We start from the raw sequence: 14237 nt of genomic DNA on the forward strand, positions 1-14237 counted from the left end.
TTGAACCTGTCATTGGTTGACTAGCCTTCTCGATACAGGCACATTTGTCAGTTGCTGCCACTCAGCCCTAAGCTGATTAGCTGAATTGGTACGGCCATTGCGGACTAACCGGTGCAGCTGGCGATCATCCCTCCTTGTGGTTCTGCGGGGACGTCCTGGCCTCGGTATTGGAGTCGGGACACCCCTCTGAGCATTTCATTTCAGGATCTTTGACACCTGACCTTGAGTGATGCCATACTGCCGAGCAATAGCAAGCTCTTTCATGCCGTAATTTCGTAAAGCCACCACTCCATGACAAACAGCATTGTCGAGTTGACGGACCATCTCCAGAGGAAACGGCAATAACTTTTGGAGACGTGCAGCAGTTGTTTTCCACTAATACAGAACGCAACAACCCTTGTATACCCGACTGTGAAGCCAATCGTCAAATGCACCTGTCCGTACATTTTGCCACGCCACCTGTGATATAATCCTGTTGTTGACTTCTTGCTGCGACAGACAATCAGTGACATGGTTCTTTTAATAAATAAATCACCAAAGTGTAAAAGAAACTCACCAGATTGATATACTGAGTTAAGAAAGTAAACCCAAGTCAAGGAAAAAAAAATATTCCATATTAAATGCCAAGTCTGTATCTATATATATATATATATATATATATATATATATATATATATATATATATATATATATATATATATATATATATATATATATATATATATATAAGCTCCATTGAATTAAGATCAGTTTATAGCACATCAGTGTTTTTTCAAGATTACTTAGATGATCTGAAAATCAATTATATTCTTCTTTGATTTGTCGCTTGAATTTTGAAAAAAACCAACGTTTAATGTTTTAATTAACTTGATGATTGGAACACGTTATTGGAGGTTTAAATTTCACCTACTGGCAGGGAACACAAAATAAAAAGGCACCATCAACTATAGTAAACGCCAAAGGGGTAGAACATACATAAGGAAATTTTGATAGTTGGTGGGTGCGACTTTCCTTATTCTTGAGTGTTATCTCAAGAATAAGCCCTGGGCTGGGCTGGCAGAATGGCCCAGATGTACGCACTACTCACCTGGAAGATGCCTAGCTTGGGTTCGAACCTCGCCCTGGTTACTTCCTCCACCGAAGGTGGATGGAGGTTATGTTTTCACCCCTGTGGGTCTGTCTGTCTGTTTGTGAACAAGAAATCTCAAAAAGTTGTTGACGGATTTAGACGAAATTTGGCAGAAAGTTAGCATAAGTGAAAAAGACGAGATTATTATATTTTGGTGAAGATCCGGATTCGGATCCACGTAGTAGAACTTTTTACGTGATTCTTAACCATTGGGAGATCGGGCCATAAACGATAGGTACATAGCAGGAGATCTCAAAAAGTTGTGGGCGGATTTGGACAAAACTTGGTGGACAGATTGTGTGTGTGACAAGACCGAATCGATTCGATTTTTTTGAAGATCTGAATGTGGATTCGGATACGAGAATTATTAAATTTTGTAAGTGATTCTTCACCATTGAGAGAGATTGGACGAAAAGCGAAATATATCGTATTTTAAAAAGTTGTGGACGAGTTATGACAAAACTTGGTGGACGAGCTGATTAGGTGAGAAGAACAAGCCGATTCGATTTTGGTTCAGGTCCGAATCCAGATTCGGCCTATCGGAGGGATATAAACCATAAACTCTTCAGCCTGGCAGAGGTTAGAGGTATGCACTCTACCGAGTGCTGCTCTAGTTATAAACTGTCATCCCGGTGTTTTACAGGCAGGACGAGTCATCAATGTGTGTGCCCTCCCTTGGTTGGACGTTAACAGGGCATCACCTCTGTCGGAATTAGTTGGTGGACCTTGGAGATCCCACGGTGTCCTTCAAGAAGAGTTATCGAGTGATATCATCTGCACTATTAACAAATTCCTGCTCTCCTGCTGGGAAGGCAAGTGTTTGTAGGATTGATTACACTTGCATTTTCTTTTCAGAGACAAAGAGAGATTACATAAAGTCGAGATATAAAATGTTTCAAGGACAAATGGTGGGGAATCTTTTTATCGCTGTGCTAACAGGAGTTGGCTGCCGCTATAAAGAGTTGGTGTCTCAAGGCCAATCAGACAAAGTGTTCAAGGATGATTTAAGTGTTTGTCTTCACATGTGTCTTCACAGGTCCTTACATGGCTGCTCGGTTACATTGGTTGCTCCTTCCCACTCTGCTGAGAATGGTCAACTCTCATGAAGATGGTGGGCTTAAATCTGTTTCGCTTTTACCTCCTCGCTTATCTTTCTCCTGTGTTGTGAAGAGGAATTTTGGTTTATAACAGTGCATGTTGTACAAGTTTGCGTGGGTTTATCGAGACGCGTGGAAAAGAAAGACGCAGGGGACTAAGGGTGTTATATAGTATACTGACCTCGAGACAAAAGAGAACAATGCTATATTGGACTGGCAGATGGATGAATGAACAATAAGCCTCCAGGTATTGTAATTGAGTATATGACTCGGTGTATATTTACCATTGGAATGGTAAATATCACAAGAAGATTTTTCAGGATGTTGGTAGGAGGCATTTGATGGTTGTGGACATCCATCTTGCAGCACTAGAGAGAGGAACAAGAGGAGAAGGAGTAGACTGACACCGTTGAGGCCATTGTGTAGAGGAACACAAAAGGAAGAGACAATACATTATTTATTTTTTCGAAAGATCTCTGTTGTCTTTGTCACAGATTATTTTACGAGTGATGTTGGACGGTGGAATGATTGTGTGTGAAAGTTGACACTTGTATACTTATGATTCGATATGGATGAATTGTTTATCCTATTTAATATATGTTGACCCTAATCCCTAATTCCAAGGTTGATGATTTGTGTCATAACCAATTAATTGCACGTATTGTTAAGGTTAATGATGCCAAATATTATTGGTGTACAGTGGTTGGTGGTGCCCGGAACTAAGGGTCAATTATACTTGTACTTCATAGTGCCCCCACAGGCACTGGCAGTCACGAATTTATATGGGGGCATATGAAGGAGTTTTAAGCTGCCCTAGCAGGCTCAGCAGCAGAGGTGATCTCCTCTACTCTTTCCAAAGAACACCGTGGGATGGATTGGCTTACATTATAAAAAGGGTTAAATTAAAACAACATTGATCTCTATACTAACTGGATTGGAGAGGATGCTCATTTTCGGAAGTCATTTCTCCACCATCTCTGCTCTCGTATGAGTAATGAATGGGATTGTTAGTACAATGAGTTCCCATGAGTTCAAAGTAACAAAGGTGAATGACACTGATGAAATGTGATTCCACTTCTCCTTTTAATCACGACCGTCCCGGTTTTTACAACCATAAGCAGCACGTGATGGCATTTCGTAAATACTGTAACGATAGTTTTTGACGCGGGAATGGAGTGAAGTGGGAAAGGAGAAAATCAAGTAGGAATGTGGAATTTTCGTAGGAAATATGCATCATGATTCATGAAGCAAGTATTTTTACTGACGCAAACGAGATTTGCTGTGTTGTGGGAGAAGCAATATGGCGGATTGTGCGCTTCCGGTGGCTTCAGGACCGCCTGACCAATTAACTTCGGCACCCTATCCAGTTCTTATAGAGATCAGTGGATTCCAATCCAAGTCGTCGAAAGGAAAATAGAGAGGGACAAGGAATATTGTTAAAGAACTATAGCTTGTCACGTGATCCTCGCCATCGCTAATTGGGCTGTACTGCACTAAACAACTGGATCTGATCGACACGTAATTACGTCATTACCACATATATGTCCAACAATTATAACCCTTCCTTTCCTTCGGCCTATCATGGGCGATCTCGGTATTACAGAATGCAAAACCTCGTCTGTTCAAAGATTCATGAAACAATTCGATAATACAAGAGATTTACACAGCCAGTAGACCCATAATTACTAACATGGATAATTATTTACTGTGTGCGGAGGTGATTAATAATTACAGAAATATTACACTGATGGAAGGACTTTGTAAACGTTGACATGATACATTAAAACGAAACACATCGTTTAAAATGTAAAGCGTGGTTCTTTGTTGTGCAGAGGTGCACCCCAGCTTTCTCTCGGGTGCTTTTCCAAGTATTTTCGGCTTCTTTTTGATGCTTGGTGAACCATTTTAGGTAACAATCGTTATCACACACACAATATAAATTCACATGCCCTGACGATCATTGTTTTTAGGAGTTTCTGTGCATGCGCACCTCGCATTTTGAGGCAGATTATGCCATTTTGAAAGTCACGTATTGCAAATGATTATGTTTGTTGTGAGCAATTTTGCCTGTTACTTTTCTCTCTCTAATCCTTTTGAAATGCCTTTTTACATTATCCCCAGCTCATTTTGGCTGTGTGCTTGGTGTGAGTAACCCTTGGGGGAGCATCGTGCCTGTTTGCCAAGATCATCCAGCAGAGGGTGCAAGTGGGAAACACTGGGCTGACCTCGTCTGCCACACACTGGGATATAACAGGTTCTGAAAGTAACAATATACTGAAAGTATAACTGTGTTATGCTGCTTGCTTTACACATACACAACATATATATATATATATATATATATATATATATATATATATATATATATATATATATATATATATATACACAAATACACAGACTTGGCATTTAATATGGAATAAAAATTTTTTTTCTTGACTTGGGTTTACTTTCTGAACTCGGTATATCAATCTGGTGAGTTTCTTTTACGCTTCGGTGATTTATTTGTTAAAAGAACCATGTCACTGATTGTCTGTCGCAGCAAGAAGTCAATAACAGGATTATATCACAGGTAGCGTGACAAAATGTACGGACAGGTACATTTGACGATTGGCTTCACAATCGGGTATATAAGGGTTGTTGCGTTCTCTATTAGTGGAAAACAACTGCTGCACATCTACAAAGGTTATTGCCACTTCCCCTGGAGATGGTCCGTCAACTCGACAATGCTGTTTGTCATTTAGTGGTGGCTTTACGAAATTCCGGCATGAAACAGCATGCTATTACCTGGCAGTATGGCATCACTCAAGGTCAGGTGTCAAAGATCCTGAAACGAAATGCTCAGCGGGGTGTCCCTACTCCAATACCGAGGCCAGGACGTCCCCACAGAATCACAAGGAGGGATGATCACCAGCTGCACCGGTTAGTCCGCAATGGCTGTACCAAGTCAGCTAATCGGCTTAGGGCTGAGTGGCAGCAACTGACAAATGTGCCTGTATCCAGAAGGCTAGTCAACCAACGACTGGTTCAAGCAGGCTATCGTGCCAGGCGTCCCCTGAGAAAGTCACGTCTGACCAGACAACACCGCCAGCGCCGATTGCAGTGGGCCAGAGAGCACCGTCAATGGCAGCCAGGACACTGGAATCATGTGATCTTCAGTGACGAGTCTAGATTTCTGGTCTATCGTTAAGATGGCCGCGTCCGAGTGCGCAGACAAGTGCATGAAGCCTACAACGAAGATTGTATAGTGCCAAGAGTCCAAGCTGGAGGTGGTGGGGTGACCGTTTGGGCTGCTTTTCATGCAGGGGACAAAACTGACCTGGTTGTTCTGAATGGAAACCTGAACCAGTTCAAGCGCAGGGCCATTCTGGAAGAAACATTGCTTCCATTTGTTCGTGCGGCCTTTTGAGGAAACTTTGTCTTCCAAGATGACAATGCACGGCCTCATCGTGCTCGCATGATCCAACACTTTCTTTCTGGCCGTGGTGTAGAGCATATGGAGTGGCCTGCTATGTCCCCGGATATGAATCCGATAGAGAGCTTGTGGGCAGAATTAACGTGTCAAATCGCCAACTTGGACCAGCAGCCTGCCTCTGTGCATGAATTGCAGCAGGCTATTGTAACTGCATGGCAAGCGATTCCTGTCCAAACCTGGGCAAATCTCGTGAACAGCATGCCTCGACGTGTACGTGCTCTCCTGAATGCTCGGTGGGGTTACACGAAGTACTAAACTGTAATTTTACTGTCCGTAATCCCAGTTATAATTTAGCTTTTGTTTTTGTTGAAATTTTTTTTGGCTAATGTGCAAAATAAAGAGAATGATACTTCTGGAAAACGTACAGAAGTTTAACACAGTACTGTCCGTGAATTGAGTTCGATATCAGTTTACATCACTTTCAAGGATCAATTTATTTGCTTCGAAATGTCAAATGTGGTTTTTGTTTCTTTTAAAGGTCACATTAACAAAATCGAGAATAATTTCAACATAATTCCAATGAACTTTTGGTTCGATGTCATCTTGAAAAGTAAGTTCACCCCGACAAAAAAAATATTCCATATTAAATGCCAAGTCTGTATGTATATATATATATATATATATATATATATATATATATATATATATATATATATATATATATATATATATCTAAACCAGACGAGACAGCTCAGATGCATGTGCGTATCTCTTGGCCATTCTACCAGCCCAAAAGGGAAATGACATTTTGGTAGCTTTCCATTATGTCCCTCTTTGCCACATACACTTATGAAGACCCGAAATTAACGTTGCAACAAAGAGAATGGGGAAGGGTGAAGTTTAGCTCTGAGTTTATCTGAAATTCATGCTCAACAAGAAGGAAGTTGTCATCCACAGGGCCTGGCCTACGCCCTACACACACATTCTCTACAGCTTCTCGGATTAAAGACCGTTCTCGGTAGCGTCCTCCCAGTGCCGCTCACTCACACTTCTTACTTTGGTAAGGAGGGATGGGGGTGTGAGGGCTACGTATCAAAGGTGTATGCTAGGGGAACCTCTTTGTACAATACTGCTGCACTCCTTTTATATATTCTAGTTCAGTTTGAGTCTCCTTTTATTCTGCGGTTCTTTTCGCCATTCTTTTCAATACCACATCTGGTACAGGCATCCTTGTCATTTATTCCATGTAAATGTGCTGAACCTTGACTGTTGTCCTGGCAACACAATGCTCTGTTGTGCAGCAAGCTTTTTGAATAGAGTGGTCTATTTTTGCTATATTAGTCACACTGCATTTGTTCCCATGAGATCTCAGTTCGAGAAAGCCATGATATACATGAAGTATTTTCAGATGAAAAGGGGATGAAAAATTGCACCAAAAGATAACATTGCACCAAAAGATCACAGAAAGCAATACTTACTTTCCTCCAAATCATACCTGAGATCCTCCAGTGGTGTGATTCACAAAGAACGAGTTTGTAAAGGATGATACATAAATATAGGTGTTGTTTGTCTTAGCCTGGTGTTGGCTTAGCGGTTAGGGTGCCGGCTTGGGATTCTAGGATCCTGGGTTGGAATCCCGGTCGATCGCTGAATTAACGCCAGGGGAGTTGACTCAGCCTGCTCATCCTTCCGAGGTCGGCAAATTGAGTAGCAGCTTGCTGGGATGAATGATCCCGGTGTGTACCCCGATTCAGAATAGGCACACCGTATCCCTGCGCATCGAAGAGCGTGACCAAGGGTTGGCGTCAGGAAGGGCATCCGGCCATAAAAACATTGCCTCAAACAGGGAACCATGATTGTCATGGGGCCCGCAAGGCTAACCCCCGCTCTAGCGGGGAAAATGCCCTTAAACCGATCATTCATTCATATATATTTTGTGCAGTGCCAGGTAAGGGTTTTTTAAAATATATTTTTCATACATGGGCTAAACCAACGATAAAGCTCGTAATAGAGCTGACACACACACACACACACACACACACACACACACACACAAACACAGACATGCTGATGAGACATACACTAATACAACCACTGAGCTCCTGGGAAGTGCTGTCACTAACGTCACTTCCCGGGATACTCTGGGTACCAGTGACGTCATAACAATGGCACCGCTTTTCTCACCGTATTTAGCGGGGCATTTCCTCAAAAGGAATTTCCTCCTCCTCATGGATGCCAACCAATGGGGAGTGTCTGTGCTCTACTTTTTCAAGCAAGGAAGCAGCAAGTACCATTTTAAAGTCTTTCGTATGACTTGAACCGGTCCAAACCAGATTGGTGTTTTTTTTAGGAGACACCATCTCCTTACTTTACTGGATGGCCTTTGGTTCCTGATGGGAGCTCATCCGCCCTTTGCCAGGTGTTCTTTTTGGTCCTGGCATGGTGTCACAGTCACCCTCCCCACTAGCAAAGCCAAGGAGAGGTGTCGGTTTAGTTGACGACAACCTGACCACGGGTTACATGTTACCAGTGGAAGTCCCAAAAGATTGACCTGACCAAAAGCCAGTTGCAGCAAAAGGGGCACAAATCAAGGTGTTTTTCCTTGATGGGCAAATGACCACCTATTACTTTATTCTGTCAAGCTAAGTCTCAGAAAATGACTGCACATAAGACCATACCCTCAGGAAAATATCACTTGGAAGCATTTTCCATCCCCCTTCCATTTAAGCTGGATATCTTACGTTCTTTCTTATTTGCCCACCTGTGTCTGCATTGTTTTACTGATGAGCAAGCAGGATGAGAGGTGGAGGGGCAGGTTGGAGATGGCTGTGCGTGATAAGTAGTTTTACAACTCGAAGTGATTACAAAGCCTCTTTGGACAGAAAGAATTCTTGAAAAGAGAAGTCACCTCTGCTTTTAACACGAGAGGCAGATGTTCAAATGATTGGGTGTGTGGTAAAAGATGCAAGCAACGTCTGTCAGATGAAAGAGTGCTTTTGTGACACAGAATGATGTCTCCTGACAAGGCATAGTACCTGGGGGTTGGTGAATGCCAGCTGTCTCACTCCCATACCAAGACGTTTTGCCCACCTGTCCAGAGAATGCCTTCACAAGGGTCTTCCTTTAAAATACTGCATCATCTTCAAGTGAGTTTCATTTTTGATTCTCTCATCAAATAAACATCAATCATCAATAAAATCACTTGATACACAAGAATTGTAACTTTCTAGATTCCATAATATGGTGTTGAGTGAAATTGTGAGTTTACGGATTTTTTCATGTCTTCTTGAACTGTATCTCATTCTCCATATCATTTGTACAAGATGATCCAAACATTCAGAGTAAACATTTGAAATGTTTATCCAATAAGTCAAATGTACAAAGCAAGCTTTTGGAATGTATATTTGGTGAGCCAAAGTACAGAGAAAACATAGGAAAGGTTTATTTTGTGCAGACTGAAGGAAAGGATGAGTGGAAGAGGTTGGAATATTTCCCTTCAATATTGACACATTCCTGGTATCTGTAGGGACAGTGCAAACATGAGTACAAAGGTCTTTGTTAGTGGAACAAAATTGTGTTTAATTTTGAAGGTTATAAATGTCATAGGATTTACTTTTTTATAAACTACAGATTTTACATAGCCATAATTATAATACTATTGTATATGTAAACTAAAACGACACTCGGTAGAGCGCATTCCTCTGCCAGGCTGAACAGTTTGTTTTGTATCCCACTGATAGGCCGGATCTTCACCAAAATCACATCGGCTTGTTCTTGTCACCTACCTAACCCATCCACAAAGTTTTGTCATAACTCATCCACAACGTTTTGAGATATCATGCTATATATCTTTGGCAATATCACAGTGTTTTTTTTGTTTTTTTGGGGTTTAAAAAAAAAAATACAGAATCGAGGCTCGTGTAAGAGCTAACACATTGAACATGAAAACATACATGGACACATAAAGCATAAGATAAAGGGAGGGGGAGACAAGAGACAAGAAGGGAGGGGGAGACAAGACTTTATACCGTGTACCAGGAGACAAGAGGGGGAGAGAGAGGGAAGCATACAAGCACAACAACAGTAGAGAACAGGGACGTCGGTAGATCTGTGGGAGGGAGAGGGCTGAGGGAGGAGGGAGGGGTACACGGTATAAAGCAAATTAACACCACTAGGAATTACAGGAAAGAAGTTGGAGATTGAAAGAGGCGGATTTGGGGTGTATTGAAGGGGCTAGGTGAAGGGGCCGCGTGAAGCCGAGCTAGGTGTGAGACAGGAGTACCAACCAAAAGGGGAGAGCAGTATTCCATTGTGAAGAATCACTTTTAAAATTCCAGTATCCAGATCCAGATCTTCACCAAAATCGAATCAAGGTTTTGGATGGAGAAGATAAGAGATGGTGGTGAACACCTGTTCAGTGGTTGAAGATGTGGGGGGAGGAGAGGGATTGAAGAGGGTGTGGGAGTTTGTTCCAGAGGTGGGAGAAAAGACGAATGAAGGCGTGAAGGTGAGCAGAGAGTCTTGATTTTGTCAATTTCACCAGAAGAGGGTTATAGGCAGAGCTTGTGCGACCTGTTGGAATATTTGGGGGACAGAGCACAGATAGAGCTGGGGGAGCAAGGCCGGAGAGGAGTCGAGGGAAGACAGAAAGACCACCTACCTATCTGCGGTGAGAGAGAGAAAGGCCCTCAGAATCAGCTTCATCGCGGGAGATTCCAATGATGCTGAATGCTTTGGTTTCAACCGCGTGAAGCCGAGCTAGGTGTGAGACAGGAGTACCAACCAAAAGGGGAGAGCAGTATTCCATTGTGAAGAATCACTTTTAAAATTCCAGTATCCAGATCCAGATCTTCACCAAAATCGAATCAATTCGTCCTTGTCCCACACCAAACCTGTCCACCAAGCTTCATCCAAATCCGTCTAACGTTTCGAGATATCCTGCTCACAGACAGACAGTTGTGAAAACATAACCTCTGTCCACCTCCGGTGGTGAAGGTAATCAATGAAATAAAAGGATATACAAGAAACTTTGCACAGGAGTAGACCAATCAGCCAATCATGCCTATACCAATCCCTGAAACCATTACCCATCCAAACTCAAGCTACTTACAGGTCCTAGCAATATTCCTGCACACTTCTATCTATCCGATGATTACAGGTCTATCTATCCGATTCAGCTTCTATCCGATGCATCAAATTCAAATTTAGGTGTCTACGTACCATCAGGCCATCCTGCCGCCCAGTAATTATTGTGCAAGTCTCGGTTGGCTCCTGTGCTTTATTTTTTTTTTCCCCCTTTTTAAGAATGGCCCCAACTGCCCTCACCAAAAGTATTGTTGCGGATATGAGATTGGCCTCCATCCATATCCGCTTGTAAATATTCCCCTATTTCCTCCATACTTCCCAACTATCCCCAATCCCCCATTCCCTAGTCCCATTTCCTGTAAACAACACTCTGTAGACCCGACCTTCCCCTATTTCCCCCATTAAATGTCGCATCCAGATCCACCGCATCTCACGTAGACAACTATAGGACATCTTGCTAGTTATTCTTAGTCTATGTCAGTTAAGGACTCGTTTCCATTAATTCTGACTCTTCGTTGCACCAGAATGTGATTGTATGGCACCGTTAGGAAGTTAGGACCTCCCAATACCTCCCCGCAGCTCTTCCTCACGGTTCAACAACAACAACAACAACAGCGGCGGCGGCGCGGGGAGTGGGCGTCCTCACTCCGGCTTGGTTGGTAGGGGGTGTTGAAAGGGCACCAAGCCTTTCCAACGAGCCGCCATCGAGCATGTGCTCGACGGGGTTACCACGTAGGGGCTCGCTGTCAGCTCCTCGTCAAGGGCGGAGCCCGGTAACCCCCCGCACCCAATAGAAGCGGCGGACCGATGCCATCTGGGGCGAAGCCAACGAGCCGAGGGCGTGTCACTCCCCGCTGAGCATGCGCAGGAAGAGGGAGGTGACGTCAGATGCGCCCTCAGCTTGGACAGAGAAGGACGCCACCTCCGAGCGCTGCAATACCTCCCCGCATCTCTGGACCGGACCGTGTTTGATTCTGCCCCTGAGCCAAGGTGCACCTTGTGCTATCGACTGCCTGTCCTTCCCTGCCATCAATCCCTGTGTAAGTCAGTCTTGTTCCGTTTGTCTGTGGTCTGTCGGGGATAAGATAAGATTGTGTCTAAGTGCCTATCTCTTCTGTGCTTTACCTCATACCTTGTAATCTACCCCTTTTCTCCCCCACCAATTATATCCTCCTCCGGAGGTCTTGAGAACTGTACCCCTTGCGTCGTTTCATTTATCCCAGTCGTTGTGTCCTTTCCATCATTGATTTAGCGTAGCGCGATTTGGCCAACGTTCGAGTGTAATCGGGTAAACTGTGCGAACACGGCGGCCATTCCGCTCGGCCCATCACAACATCTTAAGTCGTGTCCGTAACAATTGGTGTCGGGAAGTGGGATTGGACCCGAAGCGCGCTTCACGCGCTCGAAATTATTAACGGCGAAATTTGATTTTGTTTTACAAAAAAAAAACCCGAATTTTGAAAGTCGCGCTATGGCAGATCAAGACGGCTGGGTTCCGGTAGAGGAGAGTGAGGCAGGGTCGATCCAGGACCAAATTGAGGGACATGAGGAGAGCGAAGCAGTGAGGGCGGCAGGTTCGCAAAATGGCGTCCTCGCGCACGAGGTTGCGGGCGCGCAAAATGGCGCCTCGCACATGGCTACGGCGGCCGCACCCGCTGCACAAGTGGGAGGGATGGCCCAAATGCAGGCCCTCATGGAGCAATTTATGGTACAAATGCAGGCGTCCCTCAACCTGCAGAAGGACGATATGAGGGCTAATGGTGAGCAAATGAGGGCTGATAGTGAGCGATTGGGTGAGCGATTGGAGGGCCAAATGGGGGTAATGAGGGACGAATTGAGGGCTGATAGTGAGCGATTAGAGGGCCAAATGGGGGTAATGAGGGACGAAGCGAGGGGTACCGGTGAGGGGTTAGACAATGGGATAAAAGAGGTAAAGAATGGGTTAATGGGGGTAGAAAACAGAATGGCCGCTCAAGAGAATCAAATGGAAGGGATGCAAAAGGGGTTAGAGGGGTTAGAAAACAGTATGGAAGGCAAATTGAGGGACATGAGGGACCAAGCAGAAAGGGAAGTTTAAAAAATGGGGCAGCAGATAGAGGGGGTCAGAATGGGGGTAGAAACTAAATTGGATGCTCACAGGGAGGAAATGGAGCAGATGAGGGTGGCATCTGGGCAGGAGATGCAAGTGATGGGAGAGGAGATCAGAAGAGGTGTGAGTGAGGAGTGTCGGAGGAGTGCGCGAGGAGGTGAGGCACTGTAAGGAGCGCATGGAGAAGGAGGTGAGAAAGGGGACTGTAAAATTGCAAGGTGGTATAGAGGAGTTGACGCTGGGAGTAGAACAACTGACAGTGGGACAAAAGGAGTTGGGGGACCAGGTAAAGAAGAACACAGCGGTAATAGAGGGTTTAAAATCAACACAGAAGGAGATGAAAAAGGACGTAGGGGTAATTAAAAAAGAGTGTCAGACGGTACATGAGGACCTGACGAGGAAAATGAACAAGGTGGTAGAGGTGATGGAGGTTAAAGAGCGGGAGGTGCGGGAGCACATAGAAAAAAATAAGGTGGAGGTTCCCTCTGATAAAACTTCCTGGCTGGTGGTAGTCCCAAATAAATTTAAGACCGATATATTGCAACAGGTGCATGGTACCCGCCCCGGCGGCCATTTGGGCAGGACAAAGACGACATCGCAGGTACGCCGGAGGTTTTATTGGGTGAATATGGGGCGCGACATACAGGACTGGTGTCGGAGATGCGACGCCTGTACTGCCAAAAAGGGACCAGCACGGAGGATGAGGGCCCCCCTTCAATTACACCAGGTGGGGGCCCCCCTAGAGCGGGTGGCCATGGATATACTAGGCCCACTACCCCGCACCCGCCTAGGTAATAAGTACATCCTCGTTGTGATGGACTACTTCACCAAGTGGCCGGAGGCCTACGCCCTCCCCAACCAAGAAGCAGGGGTGGTAGCGCAGGCCTTCGTGGAAGGATTTGTGTGCCGGCATGGGATTCCACAGGAGTTGCACACCGACTAGGGACGAAATTTTGAGAGCAAATTGCTAAAAGATGTGTGCAGTCTCCTGTCAATTCGGAAAACAAGAACAACGCCTTTAAGACCTCAATCTGACGGGATGGTGGAGAGATTCAACCGAACTCTAATCCAACAACTGGCACTGTTCACCGCCACCCGTCAGGATGACTGGGACGAACATCTCCCTTATTTGCTCATGGCCTACCGAACCAGCCAGCACGGGGCCACCGCATGCAGTCCAGCGTTGCTTATGTATGGGCGGGAGTTACGGGCTCCCGCCGACTTGCTATGCGGTCCCGTGCCAGACACAGTGGTTAACCCGCCGAGGGAGGGGTACGCACGTCACCTAGAGGAAGGCATGGAGCTAGTCCATGCCTTTGCCCGCCGCCAACTCCATCTGGCGGGGGAAAAGATGAAGCGCAGGTAGGACCACCGGAGCCAGGGGAGTCAGTACACTCCGGGGATGAAGATTTGGTTCTTCAA

The 14237-nt window shown here is 44.8% G+C and overlaps 1 protein-coding gene across 1 annotated transcript in view; it reads left to right on the forward strand.

Moving 5' to 3' along the window:
• The first annotated feature begins 1061 nt into the window (after positions 1–1061).
• LOC137430552 (transmembrane protease serine 4-like) overlaps positions 1062–14237 on the forward strand; it is a 51063-nt gene continuing 37887 nt past the window's right edge. Inside the window, exons 1-2 of the mRNA XM_078771116.1 lie at positions 1062–1143; positions 2166–2240. Of these exons, the coding sequence (XP_078627242.1) occupies positions 1062–1143; positions 2166–2240 (157 nt within the window). The remainder of the gene's footprint in view (positions 1144–2165; positions 2241–14237) is intronic.

Source organism: Myxine glutinosa, chromosome 1 (genome assembly GCF_964187855.1).
Source record: "Myxine glutinosa chromosome 1, kmMyxGlut1.1, whole genome shotgun sequence".
NCBI classification, from domain to species: Eukaryota; Metazoa; Chordata; class Myxini; order Myxiniformes; family Myxinidae; genus Myxine; species Myxine glutinosa.